Source organism: Convolutriloba macropyga, chromosome 1 (assembly GCF_964194025.1).
Source record: "Convolutriloba macropyga chromosome 1, txConMacr16.3, whole genome shotgun sequence".
Taxonomy (NCBI): Eukaryota; Metazoa; Xenacoelomorpha; order Acoela; family Convolutidae; genus Convolutriloba; species Convolutriloba macropyga.
This window is the reverse complement of record NC_134468.1, coordinates 74207923-74233113: the sequence shown is the minus strand read 5'-3', so window position 1 is coordinate 74233113 and position 25191 is coordinate 74207923. Positions and strand designations below refer to the sequence as shown.

The 25191-nt window shown below is 35.1% G+C and overlaps 1 protein-coding gene across 2 annotated transcripts in view; it reads left to right on the top strand.

The window, feature by feature from the left end:
• The window catches only part of LOC142351456 (uncharacterized), a 285637-nt gene that overhangs the window by 211359 nt on the left and 49087 nt on the right, over positions 1–25191 (top strand). For both annotated transcript variants that reach the window (XM_075403485.1, XM_075403476.1), the window contains 6 exons: positions 638–818; positions 4288–4480; positions 4864–5001; positions 9313–9445; positions 9521–9646; positions 24454–24550. In XM_075403485.1, the coding sequence (XP_075259600.1) occupies positions 638–818; positions 4288–4480; positions 4864–5001; positions 9313–9445; positions 9521–9646; positions 24454–24550 (868 nt within the window). The remainder of the gene's footprint in view (positions 1–637; positions 819–4287; positions 4481–4863; positions 5002–9312; positions 9446–9520; positions 9647–24453; positions 24551–25191) is intronic.

Sequence of the window (25191 nt, the reverse complement as noted above, 5' to 3'; positions counted from 1 at the left end):
TAGCCTCTCTCTAAGAAACAGAAGTATGTTCAACTACGAAATGCCATCAAAATAAATCGGACTTAAAAAATGTTTTTGTACAAAAGTCTTTTTTTTTCAATAGCTTCTATTCTTTCCATCCCAATCATGCTTATTGGAATCAACGGCGGCTATTTTCCGGCAATCTGCCGGGTATGTTTAAGAATTATCAAGAAATTTTTACTAAACTCAGCTCCCGAAACTTTTTTGACCAACAAATGAACCAAACTTTTAAGAAGATCTTTCACGGCATGGCAATTTATGTCAAGTTTCCTTTATCTGAGCGATGAAAAAGCTTGAACCTATTAGGTGAACATGAAACGTGATCGATTTCTATGCTAATATACTAATTTATTAGTCCTTTTCAAAAAATAGCAAAAATATCGTCATAAGAAAGAAAGGTATAGCAAGAGTAGAGGGTTCGTTATTCGCTAAATTCTGATTCAACGTAGCGCGGGACCTCAGCCTATGTTGACAGGTGATATCCCTTATTTGATTTATGTATGTGACATCCTATTAATAGCCTTTGGTTTCAATTTCGTCCTTCTGACTCCAAGTTATCAATTAGGAATTATTATTGGGTGTACGAAATAAGGTGTAGTAAATGGGGTGTTGATAGATTGCGGAGTGGCTGAACAGGACTGACCACACAGTGAGAGACGTGGAGTGTAAAATGTGGTGTTCCCAAGATGAAGACCACTCCCAAGTGAGCTACGAGCCACCAGAGTTCCACTTAGAGGGACAGTGCCGTCTCTGCATCACATGTCCCAAACACTACCGAAAGCTGTCTGTCAGAAACAGTAATTATTACCTCTCAAATACAATGTTTTTGCAGCCATGATCCTCTTTTTTTACGACAACATGATTGTCCATGAGCTGTGATCAAAACATGTGTGGCAATGGTTAAATTAACTCACCTCTAAACTTTACTGTACGCTCAGGACTAAGTTTACAGTAAAAGTTTGCGTAAAAGCTCAAACTAAGAGTTCGCTTGTCGAATATAGTTTCATAACTTAAATGGAATCGTTTGATTGGTCAATCAGAAATTAAAAAATAATGTTTGATCCCCATCTGACAACTAAAACCTCTGAAAAATATTCTACCCCGCCTTCAGCCTTCTATCAATCCTTTGATCAGTTTCTACAATGTCGGTAGCGGTTTTTTGCGGTTCTCTTTTTGTGAAAACGAGCATATATAATTTTAGTAACGCATCAAAACTATTTGGGATAAAATTTGTAATTTAACTCAGACAGGGAAATGTCCTCCATCCCCGTAAAGAAAAAATAGACAAAAGACTTTCGAATTTCTTATGAAAGTATTGCTGCCACTTTTTGTTGACTTGTTAATTATGTGTGACCACAGAAAAGTCAATTTATGAAAGTTAACAAATGCCCTCTACGGTCGAATCTTAACAAAATGTTAAGAAACATACTCGGGCTCCTCCGGATCATAAACACTCCGTCTCATTCTAGAGAGCTTAGACCCTTAATTACTGCAATTACTGTAACAAAACCCTAATGCTTGTCTATAACCTCAACGGGAGGCTTATAATGGAAACGAGTCAAAGTTTGCCCCAACCACCCCCATGCACCCTCATACGTAATACGATGGGTTTCAATACTTAGTATAGCAAATTTCGGTTGCTGTACTCAGTTGGCGATGGTATACCGAGAAAATGCCAAAATCGAATTCACATTTTTTTTTGTTTAAATCTTTGCTGTTACGCTTAGCTAACACTCGGTTGAAACAGATTCCCTGAAACTTAAGCTTCCTATCAGCACCTTGAAAAACTCGACCGGTTTCAGCTGGGTTTGTTTACACATTAAATTGTTATACAACAAAGCATGATTTTCTAATGAGGTCAATGCAATACAACAGGCCCGGACCTGAACCCAAATTGAATAATTTTAACAAAACAGACTATAATGGAAATTTGGAGGGCGGTCAACTTCCTAGTCAAAATTACAGAACTTTAGCCCTTTTTCAAATTTGAAGACACTCGTTTCTGCTGCTATACAGCACAATTTTCCATTCCATCATCATCGTTACGAATATTTCAGAACTATTAAAGAAATCAAACAACGTTGAAATTGTAACCCATTTGCAAACTATTTTCTCCCATTATCAAAAACTATAACCGCAGCATAATGAAATGAGACCTATAACCAAAACCATTTAAGGAAGCCCAATGTCTCGAGATATCCACAGCCAATGGTGTGTTGCAGCTCCTAGCAATTTTTGTCTTGGCCTACATCCGTTTTTGAGACAAAAATGTTGATGATAGCTAGCATTGATGTCATAAGTGAATTCCTGAGGGAAAACCTTCAAATTTATACACAAGACAATAAGTGGGACAAAAGTGTTCAGGAACTTCAAAAACCTAATATAAAAAGCCACAGTAAACTGCAAAATATTAAATCAATCAATAAAATTTAGATCATCTTATAATTAATAGCCGCCCTCATCTTCTCAGCCGGCTATTATAGCGCTCCTATTTTTTTTTTTTACTTCGTCGAATAAAAAAATGTTTCGCTTTACCTCATTTTGCCGCCTTTTCAACATTTTGCGTGAAATCTTTTTGACTTCTCTAGGCTAGTTTCTCTCTTCTCTCATTCTGCTAAAAGTGATTTTGAACATCAGTTGCTCAGCAAAGCAATTCAAAATGAACAGTCAGTATAAAAAATTGAAGTCAGAAATAGAAACGGGATAAACCCATAAAGCCCAATTTTAGATGCCCGCTATTTGAACGTCGGTCCTATAAGTATTAGTTACCTCTCTCTAATGCTGATTGTTATTGATAGTAGCCCCTGTAGCCTCTCTCTAAGAAACAGAAGTATGTTCAACTACGAAATGCCATCAAAATAAATCGGACTTTAAAAAATGTTTTTGTACGAAAATCTTTTTTTTTTCAATATCTTCTGTTATTTCAATCCCAGTCATGCTTATTGGAATCAACGGCGGCTATTTTCCGGCAATCTGCCGGGTATGTTTTTTTAATGCAGCAGAATACTTCACCATTAGCATTATGCTTTAATGAAACGTAGCTTGCAGACAGCTATAACACAAACTGCATCTCAATTGATGGATACCAGAAGATAACAACCTGCAATAGGTAAAACCAAAACGAGGCGTTGTCGTGAGGAAGGGAGAACAGGCAAAACTAGTACAAAAGATTCGCAGCAGTCATTTGTTCAAAACTGATGATTAAAAACGTTGAAAACTGGATTTTAACGGTTGTCTACCTAAAATCAAACACAAGTACAGCCGAATAAATTATAACAATCTAGAGCTATCTGGAAAGCTATATTCGAACCCAATTATAGGCATATTGTTTCTGCAGACTTAAAAATTGGCTACAGCACGTCTCAACTACATTTTACATAACTCAAGTTGCTGAAAAACTAACTTCTCCACATTCTTTTCAACATTAAGCCTTGAATCGAACTTTGCAAAACAAAATCTGCAGCATTGAATTGAATTAAGTTGTTAATTCAACCAAAAAAAAACTTTTTCTACAGAACTGATCAAGAACTTATTTAAAGGTCACACACACATATATATATATACACAAAAACACACACTCATGCAGATACAAGAACGCACACGTACACACATACGCACACGCACGCGCGCACACACACACACACACACACACACACACACATAAACACACAAACACACACCCACAAATACACAGAGACACAACACACAACGCACACACATACTCACACACATATACGAACAAACACACGCACACACTTTGCGCGCTCAAGCAGACCATCACACTTTGGTAAGCAAAGTGTTTCAATTAAATACACCGTCCTGGTACCCAGTATGCCTCGACTAGCTAACGCCAAACAATCGCCTGTCGTTGAAAAACATTGCGTCCGACGGTTTTTTGTTTTTTCGGTTTCTTCGGTTTGGTTTACCAAAAATTTAATTATTTGTAAGAAAGAGCGTAAAAATGTTTTGTTTCTTCATATTGTGAAATCCTTGAAAATATCGAACTGCACCTATTCTTGCCCACTAAACATTTGTCGACATAGCAAAATTTGAAGCCCTTAATGTAGTCGCTTGTGTCTTCTTGTGAATTCAAATCAGAACTGAAAACACACCTCTGGCAAATAGTTTATAATTGCCAATAATTCAAGATGCACCACTTTTGTTGGGATTTTCTCATTCATTCATTAATTCATTAATTCTTGACCCACTTGAATCGTTGGAGAGCGATTGTTCAGGTGGTAGTCAGTAATGTTTGTGTTGTTCTAGAGGACTGCGTGCCTTGTCGCGTAGGCCAGTTGGCGGACTACAAGAGACAGCACCGAGATCCCGAGACCTGCTACACCCCTGAGGCAAAAGATGCGAACCAACTGTTTTTAGATAAGAGCACTACCTTTGACATGTACTGGATCGCTGCTATATCCATTGGCATCTTCATCCTACTCTCATGTATCCTACTTGGGTCAGAACCATTTGAACCGTTTAGGAAGTAGAAACGAATATAATTTTAGTCAACATTGATGACCGCATCTAGATTTTTTGGGTCTTTCAGAAGTTAGATTCTCAGTTATAGTGAACTATTTGTAAATCTTTGCATTAGGTTGGTTCAGAATTTTTTCTACAGTCAAGGCTGTGGATTCTAAAAATAGTCAGAGATAGATTATGTTCCAACTGAAAGAATACAGATTACAACATGGATTTACAAACTAAGCTTCCGTTTATCGGGTTCAGAAATATTGAACTGTAAGGTGTAAAAATTCGGCCGTTCTTAAAATGTAAAGGACAACAGAAGCCTTTGGAATTTTATCCTCGTGCTTTTGATACAGTTAGTTTTTTTTTTACCAGAATGGCATGTTTGAAGAGCTTCGATAAGTTTGAGGCGGTGTTCGATGTGTTCTACGACTACCTGGCGTGGCACTGGGTCTGTCTCTGGCTCATCTGTGGCTCTCCGCTTTTTAGTCTCATGCCCCTCACAAATGCCAGGTATACTTGTTTACATAGCTGAATACACTTATAGCTCAGTCCACTTAGCTAAGGATGTGGCTTCAAGTTTCAATCTCAAACTATCAACGCTTTGAACTTAGCTCTAAAAATTTTACCAAAATGAGATGATCCAACATATCATAGGTTCTTCCATAATAAATGTGTTTTCAGTAACAAATATTCAAGCTTCGAATAATTAAACCATATTAGAGTGTAAAGCGTCGTACTGAACGAATGATGAGAGGCAATTTGCCTGTTTCAGCACCGTTACAGAGCTATTCAAAATTAGATTATATGATCAAGTTTTATTTAGTTACTTATACTGAGACCATTCAAGATGAATAGGGAAAAAAGGAGGATTTGATAAGCCAACTTTACGCACCAAATGTTAAAGTGTGTCTAACATAAAAAAGTTTTTTCTTTTTTTTTAAAAAAAAAACACGTTCTTTGTTATCGAGCATACTAACAAAACAAGTTTCCAAAAAAATCGGAATCGATTACGTAATTGTCCAAAAAGGAGTGTAGCAGTTTTTAATAGCCGCACAGCGATAGCTGGGGCTATTATTGGCCTTCTCTTGTTTTTTTTTATTTCGTCGTCATGATTTTTGTTACGACCATATGACGTCACAGCCACTTTTTGTTCATTCGTTCATGCAATTTCAACTGAATCGAATGTGTGACGTCATTTTTCGCTCTTAGTGGAGCGAGTTTTTTTAATAGCCGCACAGCGATAGCTGGGGCTATTATTGGCCTTCTCTTGGTTTTTTTTATTTCGTCGTCATGATTTTTGTTACGACCATATGACGTCACAGCCACTTTTTGTTCATTCGTTCATGCAAATTCAACTGCATTGCATGTTTGACGTCATTTTTCGCTCTTAGAGGAGCGAGTTTTTTTGTTCATGCGTGTGATTAAATTTTTGGTCACACTTGACTTACCTCACTCTCAAAATTGACTTCCTCACTTTGAAATTGAATTTATTTACTTTAATTCAAGGAGATAAGGTCAAATGGGTGTATGTAACTCTAAATGAAGGCTATTTGAGACCAGCTAATAGAGACAGCAATAACTTTATACAGATTTTTAATCAAAATATAACATATCAGCCTTCAATGAAAAGACAAATTTTTTGTGTCTGTCTTTTTGCTGTTTTTTTAGACTGCCGATCTACGAATCTATTGCGGCTATTTTCTGGCAATCTGCCAGCTATGTTTTGTTCAGTTGCGTGATTAAATTTTTGGTCACACTTGACTTACCTCACTCAAAAATGACCTCCTCCCTTTGAAATTGATTTTTATTTACTTTAATTCAAAGAGATAAGGCCAAATGGGTGTGTGTCACTCTAAATGAAGGTTATTTGAGATCAGCGAAAAGAAGCAGCAATAATTTATACAGATTTTTAATCAAAATAACAGATCAGCCTTCAATGAAAAGACGATTTTTTTGGTCTGTCTTTTTTACTGTTTTTTAGACTGCCGGTCTACGAATCTATTGCGGCTATTAATTGCTATATAAATACTAATCTATTGCTCATTATCAACAAGTCTCATTGGTTGCTAAAAGAGTTTTCATTAACATAAATTATTTCAGTTCATATCTTTTGCTTTTTGTAACTTATAGGCTTGTTCGTTTTTTTTTTTAAATATCTTAGCATTTTTTTTTAGTTTTCCTAGATTTTGTTGTACTTATTGCTGTCTTATCACTTAATCTCATTGATGACAGGTCTCAAAAGTGGTCATTGAGGACTCTAATGATTGATGTAACTGTGTCCTTCAGTAGTTGTTGCGTTCTGTGACTTTTATACTCAGTGTTTACTAAGAGTTTCGGCAAGTTTTATAGCGATTTTTAGTATTTTGTCTTACTGTTTAATATTATTAGTGAGAGTACTCATGGACATTCAATAAATTAACAGGTTGTTAATGACAATTAAATGAACATAGTAGTCTTTTTGAGCTCATAGCAGTTGTTTTTTGATGTTGATCCTGTCTTTTCAAAAAAACAAAAGGTGATTCTTTACTCTTGCTTGTTTTCGTTGTTCTGGTGTTATTTTATTGCTTAGTCTCATTCCCAACAGCCCTCATTTGCATTTTAAAGCGGAATCAACGATTTTTAGGTCATAAATTATAACAATTTTTTGAATTACATTTCAGGACCTGTCCTGTTACGTTTCTTTTTCGTCATCAAGATTATTATTATTACGACCATATGACGTAAGAACCACTTCAAATCTGCTTTTTGTTCATTCGCTCATGCAATTTCAATTGAATTGCGTAAGTGATGTCATTTTTTGATCTTAGTGGAGCGAGATTTTTTATTCATTTGAGTGATTAAATTTTTGGTCACACTTGACTTACCTCACTCTCAAAAATGACCTCTTCACTTTGAAATTGCTTTTTATATACTTTAATTCGCAGAGATAAGGTCAAATGGGTGGGTTTCACTCTGATTGAAGGCTATTTAAGAGCAGCTAACAGGAGCATTATAAAGTTATACGGATTTTTAATCAAAATATAACATATCAGCCTTCAATGAAAAGACCAATTTTTTGGTCTGTCTTTTTTACTGTTTTTTTTAGACTGCCGATCGACGAAAATCTTGCGGCTAGTTTCTGACAATCTGCCAGCTATGTTTTTAATTCTTTTCTTCGCAGATTCTCAAACTCTTTATTATATCAAAGTCTAGAGTGGATAGGCTATTGTAGAGTATTCTCAATCGAACTGAGTTTAGTTTCTGTTTCTTGCGTGTTAATTTTTCTATGAGAGGTATTGTTTTGATTCTCCGTTCAGTGTCGTTCAGTGTCGAATGATTTGTCGATTTCCTTGTCATTTATAAACGAATCAATAGATTCACTAGGATGCTCTATTCTTATTACTTTTGATAAAAAGTTCCAGAAGTTCGTACACTTGTAAGCTCAAATATTGATGGAATTTTGTTTCTTGATCTACAACTACGAACTTCTTTAAGTTTGGGAACCCAAAAACTATTCTGATATGGAAATTTTGTTGATGTTGTAGTCCTCCAAGAACACTTTTGTTTGCCGTGCCATATATTAGAACTCCGTACTGATACTGTGGTTGAACGTATTGTTTATAAATTTTCAGAATTAATTTTCTTTGCAGATTTTTCTTAGTTTGATATAAAATAGAAATGTATTGGTTGCATTTCATTTGAACATATTCTATGTGCTCTTCATATGTGAGTTTGTTGTCAATTTTAACACCTAAGTATTTAACACATTTGCTCTCCTCTCCTTCTTCCCCTTTCCAAATAAGTTTTTTGTCTGATAAATTATTGGGTCCTAGCAGAAGTAGTTGTGCTTTTCTATTTTTCGGTGTCAGTTTGTTATTTGTTACTCTCTAGCCAGCTGGAAATCAATTTCAGATCATTTGTATGTTCAGTTTGCTCATATTTGCCTAATATGATTGTCATCTGCGTATAACAGAATACTATTGTGCTTCGGTATGTCTACGATATCGTTTATGTATATTAGAAACAGAAGTGGACCCAATACTGATCCTTGAGGGACTCCGCACTCAATTTCTTAAGTTGAGGAAGATTGTCCTTTATGTCGAAAGAATTGTTTGCGATCTTTAAGATAAGACTTGAGTAACTCTTCGTGTTTGCCTCTCAGGCCATATCTGGAACATTTGTCTAGCAATATGCTGTGGTCAACAGTATCAAATGCTTTTGAGAGGTCAAGCAAGGTAAAATGAGCCAGAAAGCTTTTCTCCCTTAATCTCTAAATGTTTTCCCGCATTTCTGTTAAGGCATCGACCGTTGATCTCTTACTCAGGAAACCAAATTGTTTTCTGGAGAGAATTTTGTTTTTCAGCAGATATGGCATCAGTCTTCGTTTAATAAAATTTTGCCAAAAATTGGTACTAAACAAATTGGTCTGTAATTGTTAGGCTCATTTGGATCTCCAGCCTTGAAAATTGGCACAATTTTTGAAACTTTTAAGCTTTCGGGATAATGTGATTCATCTATGCCGAAAGCTTAAAAGTTTCAAAAAAATCATAAGTTTTATTGAGTTATTTTGTCTTCGAGATGTACTGCGTCAAATTTCGTTTCACTGGACAACAGCTTTACAAAGCATTTATGTGTACAATCCATTTCATAATGAGTTGTTTCAAAGTTGCTTCAAAGAACGAGGCGTCATTTTTTAAATCAAAAGTTGTTAAAATTTTGCTGAGTTCTCTCATTAACGCCTTTAATGTAAAAATAATTTGGCTGTTTTCTGCAGTACCTTGAGCTTATTGAGTCGATAGATAAGTTATCTACTACTTTAGATTGCGCGTTTTTTCTTTTCAGTTGTCAGTGGAACTTTGTTTTGTCTACAGTCGCAAAAGCTTCAATTCCTGCCGTCCATTTCTGTCGCAATGTACAAAGCTGGGTCCATTTACACAGACAAAAGAGCATTCGAAAGGCAGAAATGGTGGCAGAGGTAAGATAAAATGTCCACTCAAAAACGATTCAAAGCAGAAAATAGGAAAGAAGTGTAAACCCTCGTATGTTTCAGGTGAATCAGAAAGTGTACTTGTCTCCTTCTGAGGCGAGGAAGATCAAATCGTGTCGAATTCCCTCCCTCTACGACTCAGCAGGGTTCAGGGCCATGTTCATCATACTATGCCTTCTAGCGACTGCCGTTAGTACACTTTAGCATGCACATAGTAGAAATGACAGAATCATGCAAAGGTTGAGTTCCAGATCGAAAATTACCACTGATCCGACCTAATTCGAACGAACGCTGATACTTTCCCAAGGGAAAATTGCAGGGGCTGACCTGACTTTCACGCGAAGCTAAGCTTAGACAAAATGGTCTGGTTTGGGGTTGATAAGATGTCTTTTTGGTATGTGTGGTCGGATCAAAGGTCAATTACCTCTGGTACCTCAAGTACCTCAAAATTGGGTCTGCTGACGGGCAAGATTTTTTCAAGATTTTTGTTGACATGCAAGATTTTTATAATAACTTAGACAATGATGCTCGCGCGTAGGCATTACAAACCCATAAATATGTAATTATAGCGAACCCATAAATAATTCTTAATTGGTTTCGGTCGAGGTTTGAAGCAACTACTGTAATCGAAAGAATTTTAAAAAATTGTATTTGATGATCATTGAATTAGGTTATGTAGTCAAATGGCGGGTTTTTCCCAGAATAGCTCCAGCTTAGTGGTCAGATAACCTCTAGCCCTCAACATGGTAATTATACCATAATGGGGGGCTATAATGGGAAAGACACCAAATTGAATGGGAAAGACACCCGAAATAATTTAATGGGAAAGACACCCGAAATACTATATTTAGTAAAGTATTTCAATACCCTGTCGTCAAGTGTGAAGCAGTTGTTAATAGCCGTCCCCATCTTCTCAGCCGGCTATTATAGCGCTTCTAATTTTTTACAGTTCAAAGAATTTGAATTGTATTGGGACGCTGTGTTTTTTACAATTCAAAGAATTTGAATTGCATTGGGGCGCTGTGTTTTTTTTAAGATGTGTTCACACATTTTTCAATGACTTTGATCTTTCAAAACGGGATAAACAGGTAAAGCCCAGCAGGCATTAAGTTGCATTAGAGGCCCAAAGTGAGCTTCAGTAGCCCCTCAAGTGCTTAGAGTGGTGCAGCTGCTGGAATGACCTTAATTCAAGGTTAAAAGGTCCAAATTCAAGGACCAAAAACATTTTTAGGTGTTTTTGGGCTCCAAAAAGTTGCAATTTTTCATGTTTTTTGTAATTTTTTTGATTTTTTTGTTTTAGTCTTTTGTTGAAGTTTTTGAAAAAGGATGAAGGCTTTTTGTGAGCCAAAATAACTTGTTATGACCATTTAATGAGCTATATGTTTTGGTACCACAAATACAAACATGAAAATGATACTAATTTTTGCATTTTTTTCAAGTTTTTTGAAAATTTTTGTCATTTTTTGAGTTTTTTCAACTTCAAGGGCCAGGCAATTTCCTTTGTGGTTTGAGAATAGAGCACTCCATGGTTTCTAGTAATAATGAATTGGTTTTCAACATTTTAATGTCTCGAAATTTGGCATTTTTTCATATAAAATTTGCAAGTTTATCAAGGTTTCCTAAAGTTTTTGTTAATTTTTGATAATTGTCCATTTTCAAATGCCAGAAAACCTATTCCACTGTCTGATTAAAAGTTACTGAATGGTTGTTGGCTTCAATAGTTTTGTTATCAACAATTTAGCTTTTCGAATTTTAGAAGTTTTTTGATAAACTTTGCTATTTTTTTCAAGTCTTTTCAGAAGATTTGTTTTATATTCAGGTTTTCTTGCCTCAGTAGCCAGCTACCTCATCCAGAGTTTGATAATAGGTTATTAGATAGCTGCTAGGGGGCAATTGAACGATTTTCAACATTTTAAGAATGATTTTCTATTTCTTGAAATTTGAGATTTTTTCTAAAAATTATTGCCTATCGATGTTTGAGCCAATGAATTTTTTAATGCATGGAATTGGGTCAATGGATAGCCTCTAGAGACACAGAAATGGTTCTGAAGATATTAATAGCGCATTTTTCAGTAAAATATTGCAATCGATTTCATTTTTTATATTTTTTGGTCGTTTTTGAGTTAATCGATCTTCAAGGGCCAATGAATTTTTTCAGGTCATGCAGATATAATACTGGACCGATTTCAAAAACAAAATATGGTCTTAAACATATTTTTGAAACATGTATTTTAAAAGGGATGAAATTTTGCCTAAGGGAAAAAAGCTTCAAGAGTTTTAGTAATGAGTATGTTTTTGTTTAGTTTGTTTGATTGTTTTAGTTTCTCAATTTTTTAATATGATTTTTGTTTGTGTTTTGGCTGGCTTTTTTTCAATTGATCTGCTGGTCAGTCAGAGTACTTTTAAGTATTTCATTCAATTCTTTGAATTGTATTTCAGGACTTGTCCTGCTATGTTTTTAAGATAAGTTCACACATTTTTCAATGAATTTGATCTTTCAAAACGGAATAAACAGGTAAAGCCAAGCGTGCATTAAGTTTCATTAGAGACCCAAAGTGGTCATTACTAGTCTTTCAAGTGCTTAGAGCGGTGCAGCTGCTGGAATGACCTTAATTCAAGGTTAAAAGGTCATTTTTAGGTGTTTTTGGGCTCCAAAAAGTTGCAATTTTTCATGTTTTTCGTAATTTTTTTGATTTTTTGTTTTAGTCTTTTGTTGAAGTTTTTGAAAAAGGATGAAGGCTTTTTGTGAGCCAAAATAACTTGTTATGACCATTTAATGAGCTATATGTTTTGGTACTACAAATACAAACATGCAAAATGGTACTAATTTTTGCATTTTTTTCAAGTTTTTTGAAAATTTTTGTCATTTTTTGAGTTTTTTCAACTTCAAGGGCCAGGCAATTTCCTTTGTGGTTTGAGAATAGAGCACTCCATGGTTTCTAGTAATAATGAATTGGTTTTCAACATTTTAATGTCTCGAAATTTGGCATTTTTTCATATAAAATTTGCAAGTTTATCAAGGTTTCCTAAAGTTTTTGTTAATTTTGGATATTTGCCCATTTTCAAATGCCAGAAAACCTATTCCACTGTCTGATTAAAAGTTACTGAATGGTTGTTGGCTTCAATAGTTTTGTTATCAACAATTTAGTTTTTCGAATTTTAGAAGTTTTTTGATAAAATTTGCTATTTTTTTCAAGTCTTTTCAAAAGATTTGTTTTATATTCAGTTTTTCTTGCCTCAGTAGCCAGCTATCTCATCCAGAGTTTGATAATAGGTTATTAGATAGCTGCTAGGGGGCAATTGAACGATTTTCAACATTTTAAGAACGAATTTCTATTTCTTGAAATTTGAGATTTTTTCTAAAATTTATTGCCTATCGATGTTTGAGCCAATGAATTTTTTAATGCTTGGAATTGGGTCAATGGATAGCCTCTAGAGACACAGAAACGGTTCTGGAAATATTAATAGCGCATTTCTTAGTAAAATATTGCAATCGATTTCATTTTTTATTTTTTTCAGTCGTTTTTGAGTTAATCGATCTTCAAGGGCCAATGAATTTTTTCAGGTCATGCAGATATAATACTGGACCGATTTCAAAAACAAAATATGGTCTTAAACATGTTTTTGAAACATGTATTTTTAAAAGGATGAAATTTTGCCTGAGGGAAAAAATGCTTCAAGAGTTTTAGTAATGAGTATGTTTTTGTTTAGTTTGTTTGATTGTTTTAGTTTCTCAATTTTTTAATATGATTTTTGTTTGTGTTTTGGCTGGCTTTTTTCCGATTGATCTGCTGGTCAGTCAGAGTACTTTTAAGTATTTCATTCAATTCTTTGAATTGTATTTCAGGACTTGTCCTGCTATGTTTTTAAGATGTGTTCACACATTTTTCAATGAATTTGATCTTTCAAAACGGAATAAACAGGTAAAGCCCAGCGTGCATTAAGTTTCATTAGAGACCAAAAGTGGTCTTTACTAGTCTTTCAAGTGCTTAGAGTGGTGAAGCTGCTGGGATAGCCTTAATTTAAGGTTAAAAGCTCATTTTTTGGAGTTTTTTGGCTCAAATTGGTGCAATTTTTCATGTTTTTTTGAGATTAGTCCAGTTTTTTGTTCGATTAGTCTCACGTTGAGGTTTTTAAAAGTTGATGAAGGCATTTTCATTTTGTCAGACAAAATTAATTATTCTGATCATTTAATGGGCTGTATGTTTTGGTAATACAAACAAAAACACGCAAAAGGATACTAATTTTTGCATTTTTTTTTCAAGTTTAGTGAAAATTTTTGTCCTTTTTTGAGTTTTGCCAGCTTCAGGGACCAGGTAATCTCCTTTAGGGTTTGATAACAGGAAACTGCATAGGTTCTAATAACAATGGATTGGTTTTCAACATTTTAATTTCTCGAATTGAATAATTTTTCTGCAAAAATCTGCAATCTTTTTAAAGGTTTTTTTAAATTTTTTGTCAATTTTCGATATTTGTCCATTCTCAAATGCAAAAATTCTATACAACGGTCTGATGAAAACAATTCCATGGTTTTTAGTTTCAATGAATTTGTTAGTTCCAATGGATTAGTTTCAACAATTTAGGCTTTCGAATTTTAAAAATGTTTAAGTTTTTTTCAAAACAATAGTCTTTTATTCTTTTTTTTTGCCTCAGTAGCTAGATAACCTCATGAAAGGTTTGGTAGTACTTTATTAATAGTTGCTAGTGGGAAATTGAATATTTTTCAGCATCTTAATAGCACAAACTTTTTTTTGAAATCAAATTTTTTTCTAAAAAATATTGCCTATCGATATTTGAGCCAATGAATTTCTTCAGGCTTAGAATTGGGTTACTGAATAGCCCCTAGAGACACAGAAATGGTTCTGAAGATATTAATATTGCTTTTCTGACAATATTTCATTAGATTTTACAATTAATTTCATTTTTTAAAGAAAAATTGATCGTTTTCGAGTTAATCAAACTTCAAGTGCCAATGAATTTTTTTCAGGTCTTGCAGAGATAATACTGGACCGATTTCAAAAACAAAATGTTTTTAAGCATATTTTTTGAAATAGGTAAAAGGGATCAAATTTTGTCTTCAGGGTAAAGGCTTCAAGATTTTTAGTAATGAGTATATTTTTATTTAGTTTGTTTGATTATACTAGTTTCTCAAATTTTTTAAGATGATTTGGCTTTGTGTTTTGGTTTGCATTGTTCAATTGATCTGCTGGTCAGGTAGAGTACTTCTAGGTTTTTGATTCAAATAATTGAATTGTGTTTCAGGACTTGTTCTGCTATGTTTTTTTACTTCGTCGAACAAATAAAAAGGTTTCGCTTTACCTCATTTTGCCGCTTTTTTGCGTGAATTTTTTTGACTTCTCTAGGCTAGTTTCTCTTCTCTCATTCTGCTAAAAGTGATTTTGAACATCAGTTGTTCAGCAAAGCAATTCAAAATGAAGAGTCAGTATAAAAAATTGAAGTCAGAAATAGAAACGGGATAAACCCATAAAGCCCAAATTTTGATGCCCGCTATTTGAACGTCGTTCCTATAAGTTCTAGTTACCATCTCTAATTCTTATTGGTATTGATAGTAGCCCCTGTAGCTTCTCTCTAAGAAACAGTAGTATGTTCAACTACGAAATGTCATCAAAATAAATCGGTTTTAAAAATGTTTTTGTACAAAAATCTTTTTTTTTTCGATATCTTCTATTCTTTTAATCCCAAAAATGCTTATTGGAGTCAACGGCGACTATTTTCCGCCTATCTGCCGTTTATGTTTTCAACGTGCGTCTTTTTATGCAAATATTGTCCTTGAGCGTTTTTCTGCTTTTGTTCTAGAACATTCTCTGTATTCTTGATTTCTTGAGTGACTTTTTAATGTTTTTAAGTTCTTGATTCTTAAGTTATCTAAGCAGCTTTTTTTCTTAAAAACACTTTGTTGCCAAAATCAAAACGAATGTGAGAAAAAAACGATCAATGCAGTTTAGTGAAGTTTAGTGGTGAGTGCTGAAACGATATTGCAGTTTAGTGGTGAGTGCTGAAGATGTTGGACTGGAGTCCTGAAGATTCGAACCTCAGTGGGTTCGGCATTTGTTTGCAATTATAAAATATTTCTAAGCAAAATACCATGTAAATTAATTTTGCCAGCTCATTGCCCGAGAGCAATTCATCCGACGATAGTTAGTTTGTTATAGTTGCAAAAGTCTAAATTGAGCGGGGCTATTTTGTGGTGTTTGTGTTTGTTTTTATTTCAATATCTGACGCTCTCTTCAATTGCTCTCAAAATTTTATAGCAATTATATTAGTCCTGTCGGTCATTTTTATGCAGTTTTTCGATTGACCAATATTTGGTCTAACGCTTTTGAGTTTTCGTCCTCAAAAACGGGATAAACAGGTAGCGCCCAGCGGTGGAGCTTTCAGCTCTGTTTCAGCTCAAACTGTTTTGCAGACTTAGACTTATTGCGTTAAGGGCGGTTCTTAGAGGTTGAAGACACCCCCACTGTTGACCCCCACTATTGCCCCCCCCCCCCCCCCCCCCCCCACCACGCTGTTACCCCCACCCCCAATGTTGCCCACCCCCATCCCTTCCCATCGCCCCCACCCCCCTGGTGCACAGTCTCCCTCACCCCCCCCCCCCGTGGCTACGTTCGAACATCCGATCGCTAAAAACAAGCAATTTTATACTAATTTTCACACTTTTTTCCAGCCTTTTGAACATTTTTGCCATTTTTTGATGTCTTTCAGCCCTAGGTGTCAAGCAACTTCCTCTATGATTTTATAATAGGTTAGTGCATAGTTTTTAGTGGTAGTGGAACGGTTTCAACATTTCATCATCACGAGTTTTCAGAAAATGTCCTTCAGGGTATGATAATAAGTTACTGAAAAAATGTTAGTTGCTATGGAATACCATTCTAGTTTTTTAATATGACCAATTTTAGCGATTTAAAAAAAACTTGCTTTTTTCAAATTGCTTGAGAATTTTTTTCGGTTTTTATGTTTCTCCGGCCTCAAAAGCCGAGGAAGCTCCTCTATTGTTTGAAAATAGTTTACTGTATAGTTTCTAAATGTAATGGAATGTTTTTCAAGATTTCAACACTACGAATTTTAGCATTTTTTTTACATATCTTGCAAATTTTTTCAATTTTTTCGACTATTTGTCATTATTCAGATTTTTCAAACTAACAGAAAATCTCCGTTAGGGTTTGAAAATAAGTTACTGGAAAAAAAGTTTTTTGGCCATGAAATAGTTTTCAACTTTTATTATCAAAAATATTAGCAGTTTTTGTGCAATTTGCAATTTTTTTCAAGTTTTTTGAAAATTGTTGCATTTTTTAGGTTTCTCCAGCTTGAAGAGCCTCAAAACCCCCTCTAATGTTTGATACAGTTTACTGCACAGCTTTTAGATGTAGTGGAATAATTTTCAAGGTTTTAATATCAGCAATTTTTAAAAAATATTTGCAATTTTTTCAAACTTTTTGAATCTTTTGAACATTTTCCGGCACCAGGTTCCTAGGGGCCTCCCCCCAGGTTTGAAGGTGAACTGTCCCATAGTTTCTAGAGTTAATGGAATGGATATCAATTTTTCAATAACTCAGTTTCGGCAATTTTTGGATAAAAATTAATTTCTTTCAAAATTTGGAAAATTTGATGTTCCAAGTTTATGGTTCCTCATGAACCAGTGAAACTATTTAAATCTTAAAACAGGGACACTGGATAGCCTCCTCAGACAATGAATTGGTTTTGAAGATTCTAATATCTTCAATTTTGGCAAAATTTTGTTAAAACTTGCGTTTGTTTTCAAATTTTTTGAATACTTTTACTCCTTTTATGAGTTTGACGATCACTTCTGGCCATTAAAGGTTTTCACGTCTTGCAGATAGGATACCTGACATAGCGCTAGGGACAAACACAAGTTCAAACATTTTCATTTCAAAATCTGGAAGCTTTTTGAATTTTGCAATATCTTGCAAGTTTTATAAAAATCAGTTTTTTATTTGATTTTTTTTTACTAACAAGGCTAGAAAACTAAAGTTGCCCATTCGAATCAAGCTAAAGCTAGCCTCAATAAACCGTGGCTAGCTACTGAGAAAGCCAACTGCTCGCCGATCACTGAGACTAATTTGTCCGACGTTAATCCATTATGTTTGTTATACATTTGCTCGAGAAGAAGCTGAAACGGACAAAAGTTTTGTATAACTTCTTACTCCTATTTGCGCGCGTTACGCCATTTCTTGTTCACTAAAAGTTTTTAGGTCGTTTGCGTGATTAGACTATGATCTTAAGTTCCTTACTTATCTCAATAACTTGATAGTTTTACTTTTAAACTTGATTACAGTTTGAATTATAATGAAAAGCAAAAGTAAGTTAGCACCCCTCTTTTTCAAAAGTAACAATACTATTTTTGAGGCAAAAATACTTCGGTTTACAATCAAACTTCGAAAAAAATTTACACCATTCATTCTCTAGGCTATTTCGCACGTCTACCTATGAAGTTCAGATAAAACGTAACGTTCACTTACCAGCAATCCCAATGTAATTTTGATAACCTTCTATCAAGTTTCACAGTAGCAAATTGTCACAAAGACATGCTTTCCGGTTTGATCAATTATGGCTAAACTTGCACTTGTGTGAAACATTACAAAGAGGAGAAAAGTGAATAAATGACGATCTCCTAAAACATTTCCTGTTACTGTGAAACTGCGATGGAGCACGTCCACTTTACTTTGGGATTTATCGAAAGTGATCGTTGCATTTTATTTGAATTTCAAAAGAAGAGGAGTGTAATAGTGTAGGGGACCAAAGGTGTTAAACTTGTGTCCGAAGTTTGATGTTAAATTGAAGCAACATTGCCTAAAAATTGAGCTTTACTTCTTGAATATAGGGGTGCTAACTTACTTTTGCCGTTCAGTATAGTTGAAGGTCAAAGTAATCATATGTGTAATAAAAGTCACTAATAAAAATGCGGAGTTAATTTGAACAAAACTAATTAAGTTATCGCTGAATGTTTTTTGCATAGTTTTTTGAGCGGTGTCGTTAACTTGTTCATTTATATCTGTATTTTTTTTTGTATCTATTTTACATGAGCACAATTTGCGACAATTTGTCGGCTAGTTGTTTCATTGTCATCAATTTAAACTTTGCTAGCAATTATATTATTCTATTTCTGTGTACTTTTTAATTGCTCTCAAACGAAGTTTGTCGCAATTAAATTATTCCTGTCGGTCAATTTTTGTGCGATTTTTCGCTTGACCGAATTTTCGTCTGAAGCTTTTGACTTTGCGTTCACAATAACAAGATAAACAGGTAGCGCCCAACGGGCATTAAGTGCTTTTAGATCCTTTCAGCTCTGTTTCAGCTCAAACTGTTTTGGCGACTTATGCTTAGGGTGAGAAGGGCGGTTCTTAGAGGTTGAAGACACCCACATTTTGACCCCCACTATTGTCACCAACCCCCACCGCGCTGTTGCCCCCCCACCGACTGTTGCCCACCTCCCTCCCTCCTCATCACTCCCCCCCCCCCGATGCACCCTCGGTGCACCCCCTGGTCGGGTTTGATGATAATTTTTTGGAAAATATTTTTTGGCCATGGATTAGTTTTCAACTTTTATTATCACAAATTTTGCAATTTTTTTCAAGTTTTTTGGAATTTTTTTGTTATTTTTTAGGCTTCTCTAGCCCCAAGAGCCACATAACCTCCTCTGGGTTTTGATTATAAGCTACTGCAAAGCTTCTGAATATAAAGGAAAGTTTTTCATGAAATACATATCAGCAATTTCAAAAAAAATTGCAATTTTTATGAATTACAAGTTTTTTGAAGCTTTTTGAATTTTTTATTATTAGTTTTTCTAGGGATCTCTAATTTTTCCGCCACCAAGATCCTAGGAACATTCTCCAAAATTTGATAATAAGCTGTCGCGTAGCTTCTAGAGTTAATGGAATGGTTATCAATAGTTTAAAGACTCCAGCCTTAGCAACTATTGATAAAATTTTAATTTTTTTCCAACTTTCGGATAATTTTTTTTATCTTATTCCAAGTTTATGGATCTTTATGAGCAGTAAAATCAATTCCAACTTGACATAATGGTGTTGGATAGTGTCTTGAGGCAATTAAATGGTTTTGAAGACTTTAATATCTTGAATTCTAGCAAGATTTTGTTAAAATTTGCAAATGTTTTCAAAACTTTGGAATGTTTTTGTCCTTTTCGGAGTTTAACGGTCATTACTGGCCAACGAAGCTTTTCAAGTCTTGCAGATGGGTTACTTGACATAACTACAGAGAATAAAATTAGTTTTGAACATTTTCACTGCAAAATTTAGAAGCTTTTCTTATAATTTTTCCAATATTTTGCAAATTTTTAAAAAATTAGTTTTTTTTATTTATTTACTAACAAGGCTACAAAAATTAAAGTTGCAGAGTCGAATCAAGCTAAATTTAGTCTCATTAAACAGTGGCTAGCTACTGATGAAGCCAACTGCTCGCCGGTCGTTTGAGAGCAAGTCGTCCGACGTTAGTCGGTTATGTTCTATGCAATTTGTCGACTGAATTTGGGCTAATCTTTTAGTAAATGTCGTCCACATAGCCAAAATAATGCAAATTTTTAGGCAATTGTTCCTCAAACCATTTTTGTGGCTGATCGTTTGACTTCTCGTCTTGAGAAGCAAATAACAGAAGAAAAAGACAAGAGTCAAAAATTAAACATTTTTTTATGAAATTTACCTGTCTCTTAGTGTGCGATACACTTAAACCGCGAGGGCAATTAATGATGACATGCACGCAATTTATGGTGTTTTCAACCCCTTTAATCCAGCAGTCTAATATCAAGACCGCCACTAAAATAGTTTCAATGGGAAATATTTTCAGCTATTTTTCAACTATTTTGAACCGATATTGATTATATCAATTGCAAAAATATGTGAGGCTATCTTCCATCAAGTTGCCGACTAAGTTTGTAGGAAGTAATTTAATCCTATCCTGTCGTCTTTTTTTGCAATTTTTTTGCCTTACCGACTTCTCTTCTGACCGTTTTCAGTTTTTCGTCATTAAAAACAAGATAAGCAGGTAACGTCCAGAGAAATTTGATAGCTGAGAAGCTCTCTCAGAGCCGTAAGCATCAGTGGTCTCTATTTATGCAATCCACCAAAGTTTTTTGAGGAGACAACTTCATAAAGTACTGGGAGGTTCCTAATCTTAATTTTTTGACCCTCCTCAGTTACAGCTTCGTTTACATTGCGCGCAATATGGTCACCGTTCGCACCCACTGTCAAAAAAAATTGCGAAATTTTGTGTGGATTAGTTTGCGTTTCCAGGTAATGTTTTATTGGAAGCAGAGCAAAATTGCTCTCAGTTTTTTATGTAACAATTTATTCACACATGCGTCTTGGTCTTTTTCTGAATTTAACGATCATTACTGGCCAACGAAGTTTACGCAGTTTACGCAGTTGTTTCCTCAAGTCTTGCAGATGGGTTAATTGACATAACTCCAGAGACGAAAATTAGTCTTCTGCGAAATCTGGAAGCTTTTCTCATAAATTTTCCAATATTTTGCAAGTTTTTAAAATATCAGTTTTTTATTTGATTTAATCACTAAAAGGGCTAAAAAATTTGAATTGACAGATTCGAATCAAGCTAATGTAGCCTCACTAAACTGTGGATAGCTACTGACGAAGCCAACCGCTCGCGGGTTGTTTGAGAGCAATTCGCCCGACGTTTGTCGGTTATGTTTTTTTAATAGCCGCCCTCATCTTCTCAGCCGGCTATTATAGCGCTCCTATTTTTTTTACTTCGTCGAACTTTTTTTCGCTTTACCATTTTGCCGCTTTTTGGACATTTTGCGTGAAATCTTTTTGACTTCTCTAGGCTAGTTTCTCTCTTCTCTCATTCTGCTAAAAATGAATTTGAACATCAGTTGCTCAGCAAAGCAATTTAAAATGAACAGAGTCAGTACAAAATATTGAAGTCAGAAATAGAAACGGGATAAGCCCATAAAGCCCAATTTTAGATGCCCGCTATTTGAACGTCGTTCCTATAAGTCTTAGTTACCATCGCTTATGCTTATTGGTATTGATATTAGCCCCTGTAGCCTCTCTATAAGAAACAGAAGTATGTTCAACTTCGGAGAAATGCCATCAAAATAAATCGGACTTAAAAAATGTTTTTGAACAAAAGTCTTTTTTTTTCAATAGCTTCTATTCTTTCGATCCCAATCATGCTTATTGGAATCAACAGCGGCTATTGTCGGGCAATCTGCCGGGTATGTTTCAATTTTTCGACTTAATTTGGGGTGATCTTTTAGTAAATGTCGTCCTCGTAATCGGTATAATGCAATTGTTTATGCAGTCGTTCCTCAAACCAATTTTGTGGCTGACCGTTTGACTTCTCGTCTTGAGAAACAAATAACAAAAAAAGACAAGAGTCTTAACTTGAACAATTTTTTTAATTTTTACTTGTCTCTTAGTGTGCGATACACTAAAACCGCGAGGGCAAAAAGTGATGACATGAAAGCAGTTTTTGGTGTTTTCAACCCCTTTAATCCAGCTTTCTAATTCCATGACCGCCGCTTACATAGTTTCAGTGGGAAATATTTTCAGCTATTTTTCTTTAACATGGGGGGTATGTTTTGATCCGATATTGATTATATCAATTGCAAAAATATATGAGGCTATCTTCCGTCAAGTTGCCGACTAAGTTTATAGGAACTAATTTAATCCTGTCGCAATTTTTTTGCTTGACCGACTTTTCTTCTGACCGTTTTTAGTTTTTCGTCAATAAAAAAAGATAAGCAGGTAACGCCCAGAAGAAATTGGTGGCTGAGAAGCTCTCTCAGCGCCGTTAGCATCACTGGTCTCTAACTATGCGATCCGCCGAAGCTGTTTTGAGGAGACACTTTCATAAAGTACTGGGAGGTTCTCAATCTTAAGGCCCTCCTCAGTTACAGCTTCAATTGCATTGCGCGCAATATGGTCACGCTATAACATCATCAATAACAGGTCTCGTTGATTAATAATGAAGCGCAAAAGAACCTAATTGAAGGTCCGAGTTGATAGTTTATTAGTTTTCATGACTTTGAAACTACTGTGTCTCATAAATTGTGAGTTAAGTTTTGAGTTTCTGTTGTTCTTTTGTTTTCTTGTCTTATAGATTGTTCACAATAAAACAGGTCTCATATGTCACTAAAAGCGGTTATTTTATTATTGTAGTCGATTAAATTGTTTCTGTTCAAAGCTGATGACTTCTGTGACTTTGATATCAATTGTTTTAAAGAAATATCATAGATTTTTGTCGTTATTTTCTATCTTATATCTTTGTTTCATTATTGACGGATCTCATTGATTCCTACAAAGGTTTTTTTGTTGAAATCGTTTTAATTCATAGCTTTTGTTTCTTTGACTTATACGCAGCCCGTCTTTAGAAAAGATTATTAGTGAATTTTTGAGTTTTTCAAGTTTTTTTTGAACTTATTGACGTCTGGTGACCTAACCTCATTAATCACAGGTTTCATCGGTTGATAATAAAAAAAGGGATTTTAATTGGTGTCATGAGGTCTTAGAAGTAGTTTTTGATTTTGACTTCTTTAAAAATCAAATCTGATATTTTAGTCTTGTTGGTTTTTAATTGCTCTCAAACAAAGTTTGTAGCAATTGTGTTAGTCGTGTTGCTCTCTTTCGTCTAACGCATTTGACTTTTTCTCCTTAAAAATGTAATAAACAGGTAGCGCTCAGCGTGCATTGATTTTTATTCGAGGTCCTTAGCCGCTTTAAGTAGTCCTTTAAGTGCTTTATATGTTTAGGTTACTGGGAGGGCCGTAATTTAAGGTTAAAATGTCATTACTATTTTTACGACCATTTTAAGAGCTATTTGTTTTCGTACAGCACTGCCCATCTCCCCAAACCATCTACCCACCCACCCACCTATCTACACCCCACCACCCCAACTTACCCCCCCCCCCTGCCTTAACTTACCCCCCCCCCCCCCCACCTACCCCTACCCCCAAACTTCCCCCTCCCTTAATCTAACTACCCCCACCTACCCCCCAACTACCCCAGCACTACCCACCTCCCCAACCTATCTACCCACCCACCCCACCTAGCTCCCCCTTCCGCACATAAAAAATTGTCGGCATTTTTAAAACAGTTTATAGTGGCTCGTTGGTCTACTTTTGTTTTTTTCTCTGGTCTATTTTGATGTTCTGATCTCGGTAAGGTTAGGTTACAGATTATAATGCACGACGATTCGAGTCGTTTCCGGTATTCTACCGGCTAAGTTTATTTAGCTGAAGTCAGGACTTAAGTTTTGACTTTTTTCGATCCTTGGCTTCTGTTTTAGAACGTTGGCTTCTGTTTTCAAGCAGTGGATATTAAAAGTTGCTTAGTTTGTAATGTATAGTACTGAAGAACTGATGATAATATTTAAGGTGAAAATATCATTTTGAGAATTTTTGTCCTGTAAAAGTTCCTCCAACCTATCTAACCTCCCCCCTTCCCCCAACTAGTCCCCAACGCCAGTCCCTCACCTAACCACATTTCTCAATAAAAATAGATTTCTTTCTCATTGTATATTGCTTTTTTTAAAGTAGCTTAGTTTGTAATCTATAGTAATTAAGAACTCATGGTAGTATTCATGGTTAAAAGGTCATTTCGAGATTTTTGATCCCATATAAGTTCCTCAAACCTATCTAAACTATCCTCCTTGGTGAAATTTCAAAAAATATCAAAAGCTGAAGCAGTACAAACAGTTATTTCCTTCTAAGGAACGAATGATGCGATGCTAAATTGATTATCATTCGTTAAACACTTATAATTGATTACTCAAATTCAGAAAAGTTTTCTACCAAGTTCATCATTATAACGAGCGCTTTCATCAGAATTCTTTAGTTTAATCAGCGCTATGTGTAAAGAGATATTGATTACAAATTATTCACAATTTGTTTTTTCCCGACTCTGCTCTTGATATCAATGCGATCAACATTAACTTTTCCATGCAATACTTGTTACAGCACTATAGGATTGCATTTTTTTCAGTTCATAGGAGGAGCCATAACTCATCAGCTGGTGTTTCCTTACTACTTCCAGATTGGCTGTCGCTACCTAGATGCCATCAAAGACCAAACTGTTAGAGGTAAGGATGCTTAACTGGGACAACCAAGACATGCCAGAGTTGTTATTCAAAATCTGATATGTAGTTTATCGAGGAAGGTTATTATACCTGCACTCTGTTTTATATTGAAACTTAATTAATCTGGGCTCAACTCGGACGCATCCGTCGTGCTACATTTTTTGCTGGCAGATTTACAAATTCTTATTAAGCTAAGTAAAAGTAAAGCAGAGTTCGTACAAGAATGCCAACCCTTGGAAGTTCTTGCTAGATAACTATGTAGCACCAGAGTATATTTAACAGGCTGAATTTTTACTTAATTGTGCTTAAATTTGCCTAGTGAGCACGAATTAGTACGTTTTTTTACGGAATAACTGTTGTGGGGTAGTATCGAGGCCGTAAAAACGGATCGAGAATTTTCTTCGTACTCGGTTTTATCTAAAAATTTTACGGCGCCGTACTAAACAGACGATTGTTTACAACGGTCGTGAAAATCGTTATTAATAGCCGCACAGCGATAGCTGGGGCTATTATTGGCCTTCTCTTGGTTTCCCTTAACATCATCAATAACAGGTCTCATTGATTAAAAATGAGGCGCAAGAGAACCTAATTAATGGTCCGAGTTAATAGTTTATTAGTTTTCATGACTTTGAAACTACTTTTTC